This window comes from Chelonoidis abingdonii, chromosome 22 (genome assembly GCF_003597395.2).
Source record: "Chelonoidis abingdonii isolate Lonesome George chromosome 22, CheloAbing_2.0, whole genome shotgun sequence".
Classification (NCBI taxonomy): domain Eukaryota; kingdom Metazoa; phylum Chordata; order Testudines; family Testudinidae; genus Chelonoidis; species Chelonoidis abingdonii.
The window spans coordinates 9849886-9870197 of NC_133790.1; the positions used below are offsets into that span (position 1 = coordinate 9849886).

General features: G+C 41.5%; 1 protein-coding gene across 1 annotated transcript in view; it reads left to right on the forward strand.

Moving 5' to 3' along the window:
• Positions 1 to 11643, forward strand: part of AACS (acetoacetyl-CoA synthetase) — a 67565-nt gene extending 55922 nt beyond the window's left edge. The window contains exons 15-18 of the mRNA XM_032791200.2: positions 1820 to 1889; positions 3662 to 3720; positions 5980 to 6182; positions 10286 to 11643. Coding sequence (XP_032647091.1) covers positions 1820 to 1889; positions 3662 to 3720; positions 5980 to 6182; positions 10286 to 10423 — 470 coding nt within the window. The 3' untranslated portion in view covers positions 10424 to 11643. The remainder of the gene's footprint in view (positions 1 to 1819; positions 1890 to 3661; positions 3721 to 5979; positions 6183 to 10285) is intronic.
• The last annotated feature ends 8669 nt before the right edge of the window (positions 11644 to 20312 follow it).

The window sequence follows — 20312 nt, forward strand, 5'->3', positions numbered from 1 at the left end:
GCAGGAGAGTGCTACCTTGCATTTAACCACAGGGGTCTGTTTACTGCTCCATTCTTTAGCTCTTTTCTTATTATAACAATATGAAGCTATTGCTGCCATGTTTATAATTTTAGCCACCTTTTATGTCCCATTGTTTGTGCTGAGTGGCCAGTTTACTTCCCTGGGGGTGGGGAAGGGGGACGACTGCTTGACATCACAATGCTCAGCGAGACTCCACACGTTAAAACTTGAAATGCAGACACTTGTAATGCTACTATAAAGTTTTTTTTCTTCCTAGCAGATAGCATAGGATCATACACAATGAAATAAGTCTAATTGTAAATAAAGCCCTGATGTGCTTAAAACAGATCTTTGACAGCTTTCCACACAAACTGTTCCACAGTCACAAATCAAAACAGTCTTTTTGTGTTCTTCCATTGCTGCCTTACTACAATTTGAAAGACTGCGTAGAAAACCACAGCGTGCGTTCTGCCTAGCTATGGCAGTAGTTACCAATACACAGACACTTCGTCTGTCTTTTGTTTGTAAGCTTTCTGCTGGAAAGAGGTGTGCGTTTATTTTTAACAGTAGATTATTTCGTTCTTATTCTTGCTACTTTGGCAGTTACATTACATTTCACTTAACTGGCCATTAAACAGAGGGGGTCTTCAGGCACAAAAAGGACCACTGAATCCATGAAAAAGCGTGTGCACATGCACCCGTGGCAACCACAACTCTAAAAGGAGAGATCGCCGTGTTTTACGGCAGTCTTCCCTGAGAAACCTGTAGCGATCGTGGTTTCAGTGATCTGTTGGAAACCCCATTTTTGGTGGTGTTTCAGGTTGAAGCTAGTTATAAAACTTGTCACCACGCCATTCCTCAGCTGACTGCGCATGCGTGATTGGAGTTGTTTGTCTTTAAGGAAAATTTGAATCAAATCGGGTTGTGTTTCCATTCCTAGCACTGAAGTTTCTCCATGTTAACCCCACTGAAGCTGAGAAAAAAACATCTGGCCCAACATGTTTGGCCCAGCTTCTTGGGGCCTGATTCTGATTTTTGCACTAGTGTAAATCCAGAGTAACTCCATCAAGCAAACGGGAGCCCCCTGTGGACTCCCTTGAGAGCCTGCCATGTAATCCCAGAGAGTACCTCTGCCCCAGAATTACTGATAGGGTGGAGGGAGACACCAGGGAAGATACCCCTTGGGCATGTTGTTATCTCTAATGGAGGACCCTCATGCCTCACCGTGGGTGGTGGTCAAAGCATTGAGTCATCTCTCTGAGGATCCTGCACCACACACTCAATGAAGCCTTTAACACAAGCCTCAGGAGCCTGAGTATGTGGAGTGAGGCAGGGTGTTGACTCTGAGCACGCTCAGGCCAATCAGTCTTTCTCCACCTCACTCTCTGACTGGGAAGGGCAACTTCCCAAATCTGGGTCCCATACAGAGGCATGCTTTGCAGCATGCTAGAACAAGCCTCTGTTGAAATCAGGGGAGTTAAACCTCTGTGTGGAGGATCAGAATCGTGCCTGGAATGTTTAGGATTCGATAGCGCTCCCTGGGATGAGTAAGGGCTGTGCATATTCACAGGAGTAGTCCGACTTACAGAATCAAAGGACTTACACCTTCCACATACTTTTAGACTTGTGTGTCCCCTTTGTCATCTTCTAGCTAAACTCAACACACTTAACTTTTTAATCTTCCGTCTAACTCACTCTCCACGCTCTGGTGCTGTCCCCTTCTGGTCTTTGGTAACTAAATTGGAGTTGCATGGTAAAAGTAAGTCAGACCTGCTTTGATGGCAAATGGGCTGGTTAACACTTTGTCACCTCCTGACAGGTGTTTGGGCCCATGGTGACTACTGCAAAATAAATCCTGAGACGGGAGGAATCGTCATGCTTGGCCGCAGGTAATGTATGTTTTGGTAAAACTGTTCTGAGGAAACGTGTAAAGTTGGCAGGCTCTGTTGGGTTGCAGGAGAAGATGTGCATATTTCAGATGACTCCCCACTCTACTTGCTGACTGAGTTTCAGGATCTGATGAGGAAATATACTAGAATCTTATTACTTTTAGCATTGTAAATTTCAACATTTACACAACACAAGAACTACAGATCAGCAAATGAAATTAATAGGCAGCAGGTTCAAAACAAACAAAAGAAAGTACTTTTTCACACAACGTGTAGTCAACCTGTGGAACTCCTTCCCAGAGCATGTTGTGAAAGGTCAAGACGAGTTCAAAAAAGCACTAGTTAAGTTCATGGAGGATAAGTCCATCAGTGGTTGTTAGCCAGGGTGGGCAGAGATGGGGTCTTTAGCCTCTGTTTGCCAGAAGCTGGAAATGGATGACGGGATGGATCACTTGATGTTTACCTGTTCTGTTCATTCCCTCTGGGGCACCAGGTATTGGCCACTGTCTGAAGACAGGATACTGGGCTAGACGAACCTATGGTCTGACCCAGTGTGGCTGTTTTTATGTTCTAACGTTTCAGTTGTTCCTAAGTTCACAGTAAAGGGACAGCACATTGTAAATAGCTAATATAAGGTACTCCTGCAGGCTTGCTAGCCTACAGCAGTGTGACTTCTCAAAACCCAAGAGGCTGAGAAACTGGGATTTCACAGAATGCAGTGAGGCCCAGTGGGTGGGGCACCAGACAGGGAGTCAAAACTGGGCTCCGTTCTTGGCTCTGCATTTGATTTGCTGCATAAACTTGAGAATGTCACTGGCTTGCACTTCTAAAAGTATCCTTTAATTCGAGTTCTTCTGTTTTTCATTTTGGTTTTTGCCAGAGGTCCAACCTGAGGCATCATGGGTATAATTTTCAGAAGTACCAAGCACCACAATTCTAGTGGGCTTCAGTGATAACTCCTCAGTCCTTCTGAAAATTAGGCCTTACATATCTCAAGTTGGGCTCTCAGAAAATGGAGGGACTGAAAATGTCTGCCTTAAGCTCTCTGTGCCTCAGGTTCCCTATGGCAGGGTGGGATAATGGTACTTGCCCATCTTTTTAAACCACTTTGAAAGCTACAGGTTAGAAGTGTGAGGTGTTACTTTGTTATAAATTGCCATGCTTGTTTTGAAGAGTTAATAGGACTTCACAATCAGGAGCACTGTTAAATTATATGGCAGTATTTACCAGTCAGCTCTCAGTTTTAATGGGGAGTTAGTGGTCCAGGATTGTGTCCAGCTTTTCACGCAACAGTCCTGGTTCAGTTTATAGGCTCAGCTCGTGGAGTCCACTGTCTTCAGGGAGTGAGAAGTGCTGCAGAAATGGAGATGCTCAGCCTCAGGTGGTGGGAAGGGAAAGAGACAATAGTAATGCCAAGGAGTATCACCAAAGCACCTGGCTCTGTTACTTCGTGGCTGGATATTAGTGGCTACTTTTGTGAAGGCCTGTGTGCATGCAGGTTTAAGTGAGAAATAGCAGTGGAATCTTTGGGGCACAGAAGAAACAAATGATGAAGTTGAAGAATGTGGTTTGTTTAGATTCTGTGTAAAACTTCATTTTAATGACCATGGAGCTTCTTTTAGACAAAAATCTCTTGTAATCCTATTTCTATTACAACTTCCTGCATATTTCACCGCACCAAATATTGAGAAACTTGGTAAATTCCATCATTTCTTTTCTTCATCAAACCCTAATTATATTTTAATGCTCCTTTGTTTGTATGTAACTTTCAGTGATGGTACACTAAATCCAAATGGAGTGAGATTTGGAAGTTCTGAAATCTATAACATAGGTAGGAAAAACTTTCATCCATCTTTTGCAACTGTGACATTTGTGTAGCCTTAAATCTGAAATGTGAAAATTTACTGTGTTGTTGAAAGGATTAATTAATAACACATGAGATCTTTCATTGGAAGGGGAGTAAAGAAGAGGATATAATTAACAAGAAAATACTACTTTGCTGTCTTATGAAATTGCTTCCTTTCCGAAAGGATCTACAGAGCTGGAGGTGACTAACTGAAATGGACTGCATTTTCCTCATAAGATGTTGCATTCACATAATACGGCTTACAAGAATCGTGTGAACCATTTTATGTTACTTTGTAAGAGAATCCATTATTTCCGTGGTTTGTCCTTCCAAGGCGAACTGTTAGACAGTGCTCGTTTGTTTTTACTGAGCCATTGTCAATAGCCAAAATAAATTCTTGTGCCTTTTTTTACTGCCATAAGTGATTGAGCACAAAGGCAGTGTGTGAAGTCAGCAGAAAGATAGCAGCAATGAGGGAGGGCAGAGAGATGGTGTCAAGCATTCCTCTGGCATAGTGAATCGAGGTATTGTTTTGCTGCAAAAGCTGTTCTCCTTGCACAATGTGAAATCTGGAGGGTCAGCTTCCCTTATGGGCGGAGGGGCAGCTTTCAGAATGTTCATGGCTATTGCCCTAGGCTACATTTCACTTTAGTTACTCCCGTATGTAAGCTTTGGAACAGTCTCTGCCTTGTCTTGTCTTGTTTTTGGAACATACAAGCCAGATTCTGAGCCAGGTTGCATTGGTGGAAATGATACCTGATTCTGGCTCCCTGTGTTCAAGGGCTTTGCTGTGTAACTATCAGAATAGTAAGTAAACGTTTGTTTCAGTTGGATGCAGTTGAATACTGGACCAGTTTGTGATCAGCCTGTGTTTTGATAATGTCCCCTCACCTTCTTTTAATCCAGTTGAGATGGTACTGCCTGGATTATCCAGCTGCGCATGGTGAAATGTACTTAAGACATCCTGCCTCATAACTGGTTGAAAAGCAGTCATATAATGAAAGAGACTGAGCCCTGACCAGCCTCTCTCTAACTTGGATTCAGTTCTCTGCTCCAACACAGACTTCCTAAGCGACCTTGTGACAGCCACTTAGTCTCTCTGGACCGCCATTCCCCATCTGTAAAATTCATAGATTCATAGACTCTAGGACTGGAAGGGACCTCAAGAGGTCATCGAGTCCAGTCCCCTGCCCTCATGGCAGGACCAAATACTGTCTAGACTATCCCTGATAGACATTTATCTAACCTACTCTTAAATATCTCCAGAGATGGAGATTCCACAACCTCCCGAGGCAATTTATTCCAGTGTTTAACTACCCTGACAGTTAGGAACTTTTTCCTAATGTCCAACCTAAATCTCCCTTGCTGCAGTTTAAGCCCATTGCTTCTTGTTCTATCATTAGAGGCTAAGGTGAACAAGTTTTCTCCCTCCTCCTGATGACACCCTTTTAGATACCTGAAAACTGCTATCATGTCCCCTCTCAGTCTTCTCTTTTCCAAACTAAACAAACCCAATTCTTTCAGCCTTCCTTCATAGGTCATGTTCTCAAGACCTTTAATCATTCTTGTTGCTCTTCTCTGGACCCTCTCCAATTTCTCCACATCTTTCTTGAAATGTGGTGCCCAGAACTGGACACAATACTCCAGTTGAGGCCTAACCAGTGCAGAGTAGAGCGGAAGAATGACTTCCTCACTTGGTTGTTGAGGATAAATACATTAAGGACCCAAAAGTGTTCAGACAGTGATAATAGGGAGCACAGAAGTACCTTAGTTAGCTGTGATAAATCAGCAAATGTATTGCCTGTGCTGAACAAAAAGGTTTATTAATCCAACAACTATATCAAAATTTTGGCCTGACCTAAGTCAGTATTTATTGGATCTATAAACTTTGATATTCACTTGAACAGAAATCAATGACTGGGATTTAAAAAAACAAAACTAAAAAACCACAAGGGAGTTAGGCACCCAAGTGCACTGACTTTCAGTGCAGTTTGCTTATCTAATTGCCTTAAACGTCTTTGAAAATCTTAATTAGGTAGGCCAGTCCCACTGACATTGTGGCACTTGGGTGCCTAATTCCCTTAGGCGTTCTCTTTAAGAATCCCAGTGAATATCTGCTTTTTGTTTGCCTCACCAGTGCCTGAACAGATGATGGGAGATATGCCCTTTAGTGTAAAATTAAAAAAAGCATCCAGTGGAAAACACAAGTACATGTGATAACGAAGCACTCTACTTCTCTTTCAGTGGAAGCCTTTGAAGAGGTTTCAGATAGTCTCTGTGTCCCTCAGTACAACAAAGAGGGGGAGGAAAGAGTGATCCTCTTCCTGAAGATGGCGTCGGACCAGGTGTTCAGTCAGGATCTGGTGAAAAGGATTAGGGATGCAATACGCATAGCGCTGTCTGCCAGACATGTTCCTAGCCTCATTCTAGAAACCAAAGGCATTCCGGTATGTCATGAAAACACTGCCTCACTTTTTTTCTTGCTCACCTTGAGCAGTAATTAAGGAGCAGTTGTCATCACTCTTCAAACCCACACGCCTGGAAATTTTAGCATCTTAAAAAGCATTTTCAAGTTTTATAAATAGTTTGTCTACGTTGCCTAGTGACTTTACTTTTTTGCTTTCTTCTCAGCTAAGCTTGTTTTTGGAACTATCCCTGCCCATCCTTGGTTTATAAATATACATGTGCCTTGCTGAGCTAAAGATTGTTATATTTTTCTTATAAAATACTTCCTGTGCTTTTCTCAATACGTATTATAACACTAATTTTAGCTTTTAGGCGTGCCAAAAAGCTTTTGCTTGCCTTTTAGTTTTTTTCCATTTCAAACGGTATGTTTTTGAAAGCTGAGAGCATTGAGCAAATGTTTGAAATCACTTTTACATCAGTTTTGCATTTCAATTTTAGGTCCATCCGTATTTTTAACAATAGCTAAAACTACAGTAAGAGACCTTTCTCTGTTTGTCTAACAAATATATAATTACAGTCACACTATATATAGCACCAATGCAGCATCATTTTAATGTCAGACACATTCTCTTCAACACAGCTATATCTTGCTCTGCCCATTGAATGGGCTCAGTGGAAATGAGTCTTTTTCCATCTTGAGCTATTATAAATCTGTGATCTTAATAGTGTATTTAACAAGGCCAGGGAGAAAGGGGAAGTCCCTAGTGATGGCCTTTATCCTGTCTAGTGTGCCGTTTTGTGAGCACAGGTGTGAATGAATCGTACTTTAATGGCTATATTTTCACGCTGTATAAAGAGATAGTCATCTTGCCTCTGTTTTCAGGTGTGGGAAACCTTCTTTTCTGATAAAGCAGAGATGATTGTCAAAAATACTTTCCCTGGTTTAAGTTTTACCTAAATTCAGAAAAATATAAGCAGCAGTGAAAGATCTTCCAGTAATTCAGTACCAATATGGAAGGCTGGAGCTAGGATCCCCAGAGAAGAGTATACTGTCAGTAAATGACTGACTGTGTCACTGCTAAACCGCAGAGGTTCTTTCTGCGAAGTCGAACACCTCGTTCCTTCTCAAGGAAAACCCTGCTGCCTGCACAGAGTGGTGGACACCTTTATACATTTGTTTGAGAGAGACCCTCCATTTTCAAACATGCCTGTGTGCAGGTGGGCATGCTGGGCCTGATTCTACTCAACCGTGCAGCACAGTAAGCAGTCTTGTCTTCAGTGGAGTTACTGACACACCCCGTTGTAAGTCAGGCTTATGGCACCTTGTCTGAGAGGAGCCTGCTTGGTTTTCCTCTGTCCTTCTTCCAACTCACTGGAGGAGCCTCTCCATTTTGAAAACCCTATCCCTAGTCGCCATCTGCTGCTCTGTGAGCAGCTCACTGTTGACAAAGCCAGAAGGTGCAGGGTAGTTGCTGGCAGGCCATGTGCATATTAGTTTGTCTTCAAGCATTTTCTCTAAAGCACTGTAAGCCTAATTTTGCAAACATTGATGCCTAACTAAATCCAAATGTAGGCTCCTGACTTGGTGGCCTGCCTTTCAGAGGCCTGATTCTGGTGTCTGATTGCAGGGGAGTTCCCCCTGGCTTACACTGCTGTAAATAAGTAGCATTGGGCCTAGCATGTCTTGTTTGCATGAGGGTTAAAAAACAAAACCCACCCTCATGACTTACCTCTTGAGTGATGATATAGATTTTCTAGACAGCAACTTTGGCTTCTACATAAAACGTTAAATTTCAAAGATGCATAAATCACCTGAATGTAAAGAACGAAGTTGATGGCGATGAGGCATTTATGATAGCCAGCCCCTTGGGAATGCTTGCTTAGATCGTTAATTAGTTCACACTGTGACTGAATTTACAATGGACTGAATTTTAATTATGTTTCAGATGATAAAATGTATCAGCAGTAAAGTGATCAGAGCTGTCTCCTTGCTTTCTTTGAAGGTTTTACTTGGGAAGAAAAAATATTGCCATATACGGCTATTTCTAGATGTAAATTTGCGTTTATAAAAACAAACTACCTGCCCCCATCTAAAATTATAGGGCTTTGAGCCTGGTGTCATTTTACACTGGTTGAAGTTGGGAATAACTCTGGCATCAGTGGAGTTAGTGGTATAAAACCCCTCTGTAAGTGTAATTTGGATCAGGCCTATTTTTTACAAACTACACCTCTACCTCGATATAACACTGTCCTTGGGAGCCAAAAAATCTTACCGCATTATAGGTGAAACCACGTTATATTGAACTTGATTTGATCCGCCGGAGCGTGCAGCCCTCCCACCCCCGGAGCGCTGTTTTACCGCGTTGTATCTGAATTCCTGTTATATCAGGGTAGAGGTGTATCAAAAACTCTGGAAAAGGCTTGGAAATTATTTCATGCTTATAGTTCTGTTTAAAGAACTTTTTTGCCTGTGCACAGATAATCTACAGTGATAAAGGGCTGTTCACACAAGCATAAATTTATATTGTAAAATTTGATAATATTCTTGATCTGGTCAGAACTCCTGATCTACTTTGACAGCTGTGCTGTCTTTGGACTGTGCTTCTGTTAACTGATACAAAACTGTGGAAGTCCCCTGCTGTTCTGTCTAATGGGTATTTTTGATATGAGTAAACCTTTCAGGGTTAGTATTTAGGGGATTAGAACTGGGAAAGGTTTGCAGTATCTTGACTGAGCATGGTGGCCCTGATTTTTGGGAAAGCACTTAAGCATATACTTAGTTAAATGCTTGCTGCCAGCTTTTTTGAAACATGTATGACCAGCTCCCCCGGCGCCTGAGAAGTGCACTTCCAGCGGCTTCCATCCACATCACTGGGAATTCTAGGTCCTCCTCGTGTCTCAAAACCAGGCTGGTAATTACTGAGGAAGAAGAATGGCTATTTAGGGTCATGCAAGGGGATAAAAACTATGTAGTATTAAACAAGGAAAAATTAGACCTAATACCTGAAAATTTCCTAACTATACAGTGTCGCTAAAGACCATTTGGCCTGCTCTGAAAGATTTTTAATGAAAAGGTGTCTCAGAAGGACTAATTTCTGTGCTTCACCTTAAGGAGATCTAGCAAAGTAACCAGTGGAGTCCCTGGTCCATATGCAGATGGACCAGCTCAGAGTTATCTTGCTGCAACTTCGGTTGTCTTAACCAAAATGAAGATTAGACTAAACAAGGTGGTGGTTAGCCTGGTTTTCAGTACCAAATGAAGCTTTTGTTCAACGGCTTCCTTAATGGAGATGCCCTGTGCTCCCTAAAATGGGATTGACCATCCCTCAGGGATCATTCCTACCAACAGGAGAGACAGGTCTTTCCTACTGGCTTTTGCCAGCCAAGAATTCCACTGTTTTGGAGCACAGATTGGGAATTCTTCACTGCACAATTGCAGTAGTGCCTCGGTGAGCAAGACTGAAACCCAAGGACAGAGAACCTGTCTTTTTGCCTCCTCATGGTGTCTTGTTTCCACAGGAGCAGATTTTCTATCTGAATCTGTTTGATTAACAGCAGTTAAACCTCTAGGAAACAATTGAAAGTCTTTGAAATAGAATCCAAGTTGTGTAGCTTGGCTCCATCTCCAAGCTCAGGGCTTTGAAAGGCAGGGTGTTGGTTTGGCCCCTTATAAAGAGAGGGAACACATGCAGAATTGAGATCAAGGTACATGTGTACACATGCATGTATCCCGGGCTTCTTCGATCTAGGGTTTTGGTTTGGGCCTATTTCTGGAAAACCTAAAAAGCTGAAAATCATATGTAATTTTAAATGGCAGTAAGTTTTAAAATTTTAACTATTGCATCAAGGGCCTGATCCTGCTTCCCTAGAAGTAAATGGGAGCTGGCTTAGGCTAATGGTATTGTCTCTTAAAAACAAAACTAAAATCACTAATAAAACTCATGAAATTCAGTTTGCTTTTCAAACTGTTTAAGAAACTATTTAGTGTCAGGTGTAGCAGTGGAGGCAGGAATTCTGCTAGGGGTAATGATTCAGTTCCAGTCTTGGTGGTGGCTTTTCCATTGGACCATCCATAAAGCAACCAGACAAGAGTGCAGCTTCATTGTTGACTTTTTTTTTTTCTTTTTTTTTTTTAATTTTGCAGTACACAATAAATGGGAAGAAAGTTGAAGTGGCTGTGAAGCAGATCATTGCAGGGAAGGCCGTTGATCAGCGGGGATCTTTCTCAAATCCAGAGACGCTGGACTTGTACCAAAATATTCCTGAACTTCAGAATTTCTGAATGTTTTTGGCATCTGTGTTCTGTGTTTGTACTGTATATATGAATAGTGTATGTAAAGAAAAAACTATTTAAATACCAGTGGTTCTTTTAAAGGAAAAATATTTCATTAAGTGCATTATGAAAGGCTTGGGTAAAATGTAGCTTCTTTTTACCAGATGACTATGCCATATATCTTGGAGTCTAGCTTTAAGCCTGGAAGAGGGAAAACTGTCTGGGTTTTTATACATGTGACAAATGCATCTTTTCGGGATAGATTTATATCAACAACCTGACAAACTAGAACCTAAATAGCAAACTGTTTCCAATTGATAATGGAATATTGTGTTCATAAAACGGACTTTTTCCATTTTTTTAAAATGGAATTCAAGCTATTTATATAAAATAAACACCACACTGTTAGAGCCAGGTGCAGGGATGTGGCTTTTTTTAAATACTTGATGTTTGTCCTATGCAGGAGGGTAAAGGCATGTCAGCGTGGCCATGAAATATAAAAGTATGGAATAGTTTTTGTTTTTATAAAGCCACATCTTAATTCACTGTATCTCTTATTTGACTGTCTCAGTTTGAGCACAGTCTTAAAATATCTCATTGTATCCTTGGAGGTAATTGCTGCTTCATTTTGTGATATCTTCACATATAGTTTTAAACTTTTAGCTGATATGTTTTTATAGATTTGTTTGTTTGGAGGGGGGGAATGCTGTCACATTTCCGTTTGGTGAAAATCTAGTGTGTGTCTGATTTCCCCCCTCCCCCCTGTGGAATTACTCTGGATTTATATCAGTGTAACTGAGGATAGAATTTGACTTTTACTTCTCTAAAATCCATTATAAGAGTCTAAAGGGCAAAAATCCAGTGTTGCATTAGCTGAACAATTCCAGTGTATTAATGTAATAAAAGCCAGTGGTTTTTTGTAAAACTTTTTACTAAATGTGATGTTGAAAGTGAAAAACTAAAAATTTTTAAATTCTTTATCCTTCCAGTTTATAGAGGGGAAAAACCGTTTACAAGTATGTTGACACTATAAAATGGAAACACACTGTTTTTCACAAAAGATACAATTGCAATAGGTATACAGAACCCCTGGCATTCAGCATCCCATGCACTATTTGAATATTGTAGGTAAAATATTTAATGCATTAAAATCATGGGTGTCCTTACTTTGTGTTCAGTGCATTCAACGCTGTTAATATGTTAAACTTAATAAAAATGAAATAAACTGATCCTTAAGCATTGGTTTTAATTTTCACTCAATTCTCGTTTGATACCCCCCCACCCCACCCGCCGGTATGATCTGATTTAGCTTAATTTCCTTTTCCTCCCCCCACCACACACGTTATAATCTTTTTCTCTCTCCTCTTCCCCCAAAATTCCTACATTGTATGCTTCTCAGGGCAGGGGTTGCCATCTTCATGTTTATGTACGGCACTGGGCAAGTGGCACATTACTAATATGCGTGTGGGGCATGTGAATAATGCGGAAGCAGGCCTGCTGGGAGTGTGCCCCTCTGCTTTACATCTACCAGCACTGTAATAAAACAGTATGTCAGGCTAGATCTTCACTGCAAAAAGTGTGTGTTAATATGGAGACAGCGAATGCAGTGTAAAATGCTAGTGGAGATAAGTAACTGGAGTTTTTTATCTCAGTGGAACTAGTAGAGGTCAATCCTGTCTCCCCTACATGTCTGGCATTTACCTCCCGTAGCTCTGTCCAGTATAAATTCCAGTGCCTTGTCTCTACTAGCATTTTATGTTAGCTGTCCCACTGTAAATACGTACCTTCTTCAATGAAGAATATCTCAGGTCTGTATTACTGCACCTCTCATTTGCTGACAGGTTGTAACTTGAAGTGAACTTTTAGTTAATGTGCTATCAGAGCTAACCAAAGCTTTGATCAAAAAGGGACAAATCATAAGGAAGGTGAAGGAAAAAACGTGGCTTGAGAATGAGATGCTGAAGGAAGACAAAAAGGTTGGTATCAGTTTGGAAGATGTGCCTGAGATGAAGAACAACTGTTGCCCCATCTTGATGGGATAAGACAACGAAGAACACTCTCTTCCCAAGGGGAAGGATAAGGCAAAGAGAAACATCATAATCATAGGGACAGTGATTTTTTTTGGGGGGGGGTCAAATCTTCTAGGGAGAGAGCCTAGTAGGCAACAGAGTGTTGCCCCCCTGGGTGGTGTCGTAGACTAGCTTCAGGGAGCTTGCTTAAGGGGTCCAAACCCCTGGAGTGCTGCACAGCTTTCTCGGGGGTCTCCATCTGCCCTCGCATTCAGGAAGGTTTGTGGGTAGAAGCAGGGAGGGTGCAGAATCATGACCATCTGAGACTGTATCCCTGTGTTCACCTTTTTTACAAGACTATAATAGACTTTATACAGGGTATACCTTGTGAGGTTTTATTTGAAAACTCATAATGTGCTGATCATTATTGTCCTGGTAAAATGTGTAGCAACAATGTATGTTTAAAAAAAAAAAAGGTTAAGATTCTACTTTATAACATTATTGAAACATTTTCCGTGTTTAGAAAAGCAGGCACAAACTGGTTCCTCAAAGACAAAAGGCAGACTGATGCCTCAGCCAGGTCTCGTCAAAATCAAATGGACCATCACCTGGTTAAGCGGCCATTCTTTGGCAGGAAAAAGGGTGTGAGTGAGAAATGTACATGTTGGCAAAGAAACAGCTGGAAGTTCCCATCTCACAGACTGTCTCCTGAACCCCAGCTGGAGATGATTCACAAAGGGAAGAAAAATATATAAAAATGGGGAACAGACACTCCAAATGATTTCTCCCTTCATCTCTACTCAGGGCAGCAACACCACCTGAAGGACAAGGAAATTAACACTGAACTAGGAGTGGTCCTGGCTGAAAAGAGTCCAGCCAGTAAGACTGCTAAAGCATGTGGTGAGAGAAATCTTCGCTTTGAATCCACTTAGCTTGTTAAGTTAGGTATTAGTTTACATTTTACCTTTTTATTTCTTTGTAACCTATTCTGATCTATGCCTCATTACTTGTAATCACTTAAAATCTCTCTGTAGTTAATAAACCTCTTTTAATGTTCTATCGAAATGTGTGTGTGGGAAACGTCATTTGGGATAATGCGATTTGTGCATATTTTCTATAAATGAAATGTCAGACTTTATCTGAGCTTGTGTTGTCCAGGAGGGTGCTGAGCAGCACAAGATGCACATTTCTGGGGGAAAGTCTGGGACTGGGAATTTGTTGGTGGGGTTCTGTAACTGAATATAGTTGATGAGATGGTGGCCAGTCTAGGGAGGGGTGATTTACATGCTGGAAGTTGTGTGTGGGCAGGCCAGGAGTGGTCGATCTCACAGCAATGCGGTGTAAAAGGCACCCCAGGTTGGAGAAGCGAAGACACAGCTGTCCGTCAGTGCAGACTGTAGCCTGGGTAATATCACACCACCCCAACACACAACTCTTTGTGGAACTTTTCTGCAACTGCTAATCTGGCTCTCTCTATTTCAGGAAGCTGCAGGCCTGGAAACACCTTCCCGGCTTTTGGGGGCCAGTAGAGCACTATTGCTGAGCCAAATCTGTTGTCTCCGTGGAATTTTTCTTTACTGACTTTGAAACTAAAAAAAAAAGAGTGTAAGAGAGTAGTGCCTCAAATCTTATCCTTTCTAGCAAAGTGCTTGTGCATGTGCTTAACCTTATGTATAAGAACAGTCCCACTGACTTCACCAGAGATACTGGTGCTTAAAGTTAAGTATGTGCTTGCTTATGCCTTACAGTTCAACTCCCCTAGAGCAAAACATAATCCCTTTAATTGTCCGTTATGAACAAGCAAAGGGCTGTAGTGAAAATTAGTCAGGTGTTGAATATGCAGTTAGCAGTGATGTTGTATCAATGCCCTAATAGGCAGGCATCCCTGCCTTCATGATTTGAACTGAACTATTGATCCAACTTTTCTCAAACAGGCCTCGCCTGAGCTGGGTAAGTGAATAATGCAGTCATTGTGGAGAACAGCTTCAGGGCCACGGTGGAATACAGAGATCTTTCATTGCCAAATGAGATTTTGAAACAAGCCAGTTTCCATGTGACTCTCGGAGCTGTGCCAGGGTAGACAGTTCATCGTGCTAATATGATGTACGCTTCCATATAAAGGCTGTGCACCCTCTAGAAATGTAGAGAAGTGAGTTGCTTAGCTGCCAGTAACCTATGATTAAAAGTCCCTGCTATGTACTTTGAATTCCCTGCTCCTCCAGCATGCTAAATATACATTTTATATTAACTGTGTATATGTAGTGTGATACGGCATGGCCAGAGGGCAGCATGAGAGTGTTAGCAGGGGGCCTTATTCCCTGCCAAGGGAGGAAGGTTTGCTTTAGATTAACTAGAGCACCTGACTCCAATTAAGATCTCCTGACTTCAGTCGTGATAAAAACCCCTGCTTCAGTTAGACAGTATGGGAGTTGAAGGAGGAAGGTTTGGTTGGAGCAGAGTGCAGGTTGCAGAAGTTGGAGAAGAGAAGAGTTTGATAAGAGAGAAATAGAAAGTTTGGAGGAGTGCTGCAGTGGATTGTGAAGTCCAGAAGAAACCCTTGGTAAGGGGCACCAGGCTTGGGTAGAAGGAGGGCAAGAAGCCCCTTCACAAGCTGAAGGGTAGGAGAGGGAAGTAACCCAGGGGAAGGAACCGCTAAATCAAGTGGTTCACCACAACCCTCAGGGCCCCTGGGTTGGGACCTGAAGTAGAGGGCGGGCCCAGGTCCCTCCCTCTCCACTCCCCTCCTCCAAGGACACTAGTGGAGTAATAAAGAACCAGTTCAGAGGCAAGTAATAGCGCTCTGAACCTACCCCAGAGAAGAGAAAGCGCGAGACCCAGCAGATCAGTACCGGCAATTTGCCACAGTAGTCATTAAAACTTCATGACACTGTTCTTTAATTCATGCAAAACTTCTGGAGTTTATAGAGCGCACAGATCCTTATAAGTAATTTTGGACTATTTCATTTATAAAAAACAGATGGTTTGGAGACACAGATATGTTGATGACATACCCAACCTCTAGGCATAGTGTGTGTGTGTGTGTGTGTGTGTGTTTTCAATCATGTCTCATATCAAATGCACAGTAGAAAGTTTCTGATTGTTAACAGATGGAATTCGATTTCTTACAAATTTCAGATTTAAAAGTAGTTTGGAAATGGCTTTAGTGCATTAACCCCACACTTGATGAAGGATACTGTGCTGTTTTGCATTTGTATAGTACTGCTGATCTAAGGAATGCAAAGAACTTAAGAACCATTGAATTACACCCTGGCAGGTAGGCAAGTATACCAGTTTTACAGATAACCTCTTTATTCCTCAGTCGATTTAAGGGTCTGATTTTTACAAGGGCTGAACATCTGCAACTCCAGTTGAAAGTCAGTTGGATTTGTGAGTGCTGAACACCTCTGAAAATCAGGCACTGAAATGACCTACCTAAGGTCACCTAGGAGAGGCTGTGGCAGAGTTGGGAACAGGTCTCCGATTTCCTGAGTCCCACTCCCGCATTCGAATAACATTTTATTAAAACCACCACCCCTAAAGCTAGGCAAAGGCAAATGCAAATCTCTTGTTAAGTTAGTTACATCTACAAGTCTGGGTGCACTGGCTACATTCCACCCTATCGGGGAAAATACAGTACCAGGATGAAGCTGGTATGTGGTGCAGGGACAGACTGACTGGTCCTTGCATGGGAATACAGGAGGAGTAGAGGGCTCAAAGAGCTTCTTTCCTTCAGGTCTCCACCCCCCACCAGATATATGCCCTGTGCTCTCCTCTTAGGAGCTGGCGCATTAGGAGTCTTTGCACTTAGGGAGGTGAGGACAGTGTTGCTATTCGCAATAGCCTCCTCCAGTAGCCCTGTGCCCTGGGAGGAAGAATTGACTGGACACCAAGATAGGTTGATGCTGAGCCTTCGCCAGGGTGGCGCAGCAGCCATGTGTTCCAGAGTTTGCAGAATGATTCCTGCTGGGTGCTGCAATTCTGCACTACTGTCAGCATCCGAGCAGCATAACAACCTTTGCAGCAGACTCCACTAAGCTCTTTTGACCACAGCATCACACTGGGAGTTCACGTTCTGCTGATTATCCACCATGACTCCCAAGTTCTTTTCAGAGTCCCTGCTTCCCAGGATTGAGTCCCCCATCCTGTACGTACGACCTGCAGACTTTGTTCCTAGCTGTATAATTTTACATTTGGTCATACTAAAATGCATATTGTTTGCTTAAGCCCAGTTTACCAAATGATCCAGATCACTCTGTATTGGTGACTTTTCCTCCTCATTATTTACCAATCCCCTAGTCTTTGTGCCATCTGCAAACTTTATCAGTAATGATTTAATGTTTTCTTCCAGACCACTGATAAAATTAACTACCAGAGTGCCAAGAATTTCCCGGGGGGACCACACCAGCAACACTCCAGCTCAGTGATGATTAGCTGCTTCTAGGTACATTTGAGATCTATTAGTTAGCCAGTTTTTAATCCAATTGATGTGTGCCATGTTGATTTTTTTGATTTTTTTTATTCTAGTTTTTTACTCAAAATGTGTAGTACTATATCAAATACCTTATCGAAGTCTGAGTATATTTCATCAACACTATTACTTTTTTCAACCAAACATGTAATCTCGTTTAAAAAAAATCTTTATCTTTTCTATAAACTTTTTTTAATTGGCATTAATTGTATTATTCTCCTTTAATTTGTTATTGAGTCCCATATTAGCTACTCCATTATTTTTCTCAGGATCAGTGTCAGGCTGACAGGCCTGTAATTACTATTTACCCTTTAAAAATATTGGAACAACATTAACTTTTTTCTAGTCCTCTAGTATTTCAAGACTTGTTGAAAATCAACAAAATCAACATTAACAATCCAGAGGTCCTCAGCCAGCTCTTTTAAAACTCTTGGATGCAAGTTATCTGAAGTTGCTGATTTTAAAAACATCTAGCTTGTTTGAAAACATCTGTTTAACAGCCTCTCTAGTTACTGTGGGAATGGAGGAAGTATTTGATCATCATAAATCATATGACCAGATCACTTGTTGCCCCACCCCCAAACACAGAACAGGATATTTATTGAACACTTTCATCTTTGCTCCATTATTATTAATAATTCTACCATTTTCATCTAGTAATGAAGCAATGTCATTGTTAGGTTTCCTTTGGTTCCTAATAATATACATGAAAATCTCTTTCTGATTGTTAGTCACAGTTTTCTCTGAGGCCTTTTGCTTCCCTTACTAATTTTCTACAATTCCTATCTTCTGAATTTATATTCATTATTATTAACTTCCCCTTTCTTTTGTTTGTTATATATGGGGTTTCACTTTCCCTTCGAAGCCAGGTTGTTTTATAAACCCGTGTGGCCTTCTTTCTCAGCTGTGTGATTGTGGCTTTTTGGCACATAGTAAAATGTTCTTAAACCATTCCCAATTATCATTCACATTTTTCTGTTTAAATTCTTTCTTCCAGCTGGTTTGGTTCATAATTAATGCATAACTCATCCAGTTGTGCCTTGTTGTTTTATCATGCCCCTACTTTTAAATCCCCCTGCTTTTGTCCTTTGGTTTAAAACATGTCCTTCCCCTCATGCTTACTTTTTAAAAAATTAATTTCCCTTTAGTGGTAGTTCTCCAAGAGGAAATAAAAGAAGTAGGAACACAACAGCCCATACTGGTTACAGCTGATTAAAATCATTATTGTATGTGCAGGAAAAAGAGATTACGTGAGTTACCTATTCAGTGACTTAAAAACACAGGTAATTGCCTGATGGAGTGGACTTTCACTGGAGCCATTATTGTCTTTCAGGTTAATACACATAGTTTTTAAAGTATGTTATTTACAAGGGAGCACTATCAGGGGCTAACAGGTAAATCGGTGCTAAAATAAAATTTAAAATGCATTAGAGAGCAGTATCAACACTTGAGATACGGTTTATCATGTTTTGGAGAGAGAGAATCCCAGGACACAACGGCAGTGTTAAGGTTCTTTAATACTATTTGCTATATGGATGGCTCCAAGAGAGAAGTGAGATCCAGCCAAATGCTTGCTAAAGGTGCACACATGTATCATTGTCACAACCAGGGCTATCTCTTCCATGCGTCTGAGTCCTGGCCTGCTCTCTCTTGACATAGTCGTCATACTGACAAAGTGGCATGTCAGAGTGACAAACACTCAGATTCTTTAGTGTTACCGGATATTGAGGTTATGTTAGTAACTAACCCCATTGTTCTGGACTGTTCATTGGCATTCAGCAATCGCATATCAAGAGCTGAAGTGGGGAGGATATAAGAACAGCCATCCCGGGTCAGACCAATGGTCCATCTAGCCCAGTAGCCTGTCTTCCAACAATGGCCAATTCCAGATGCGTCAGAGAGAATGAACAGAATGGGGTAATTGAGTGACTCATCTCCTGTTGTCCAGGCCAGGCTTCTGGCAGCTGGACATTTAGAGACACTTAGAGCATGGGGTTGCATCCGTGACCATCTTGGCTAATAGCCATCAATGAACCTATCCTCCATGAACTTCTCTAGTTCTTTTTAAAATCCAGTTACACTTTTGGCCTGCAAAACACCCCCTGGCTGTGAGTTACACAGATTGACTGTGTAGTGTGTAAAGAAGAACTTCCTCATGTTTGTTTTAAACCTGCTGCCTATTAATTTCATTGGGAGACCCCTGGTTCTTGTGCTATGCAAATAGGTAAATAACACTGATCTGTTTCTCCACCCCATTCGTAAGTAAGGTGGGCAGCATAAGACAGGGTCATCCTCCCTGAGGAGCATTGCATCCTTCCTATTCATTCAGGAGAAGATCAATAAACTTGTCAGACAGAACTAACAAGCCCTAGTGAATTATTTGTAGTTCATTACTTGGATTCAGTGATCTGCACTGCTAGTCACTAAAGAGAGAGTGCCTTACCACAGTGGGGTGAGGAGAGACAGCAGGGCTGATTATTGTATTTGAAAGCACTCTGTCTGCTTTGACTCAGTTTCAGTGTAGATTCCTTCTCTGATTGGGAGGAATTTAAATATTATTCAAAATAGCAGTGTCTCTCTCTCTCTCTCTCCTGGCACCAGTGACTCCTCTCCTCTCATTGATTGCTCTGTATTCAGCTTTTAAACCATGGTGCATTCTATGACTCTGCCGACAAAGGTTCCTGTCTGCCAGAACAGATCTGGTCTGCGGTCTCTCTGCACCTGAGCTTTGTCTTCCTTTAAAGTTTTTGGTCTGTAGCAAGCAGTTTGTTTGGTTCAACCCCTCATCTGGTTACTGACAAAAACAACTTCTTAGTCACTTATCTAGTTCTCAACTGTCTCCACAGAGCTGAGATATTTATTTCACCTGTGCCTGATTTTCCCTCCAATTGTGCTGCCTTCCTGAAGACGGAGTATTTCTAGCTTTAAAGGACCAGGGTTTAATACATAAAGAAGATCTAATTTCCCTTTCCTCCAGATTGTACCTTTTTTTTTTTTTAAGTGAAAACTACATCTGGTCAATTGTAATTTACTGAAAAAATATCAGTGCACGCCTATAAATCTTCATGGAGCTTCAGTCACACACTACAGAATATGGTGGCCATAGATATTTGGAGAGGGTAATATGTTTCCTTGCTGGGAATTAGGGGTCTTTTTAGATTCAAATGATAAGATAATCAACATCAGTTCAAGCATCTTGCTCCGCATGATCTGTGTGAGAAGTGGAAGTGAATCGGTTATGCAAAGCAGAGGGCGACAGTCTCTCAAATGTCACAAGGGAGTCAGAGTGGTTCGGATAGAATAATTTTAGTCACAGAACAATAAGAAGTCCTCAAGTTTTGATGTAGCAGACAGCAGCCATCTGCACAAACTCTCATCATTACTTCTGATGGTGTCAGGGATTTTTCCAAGCAACACAGCA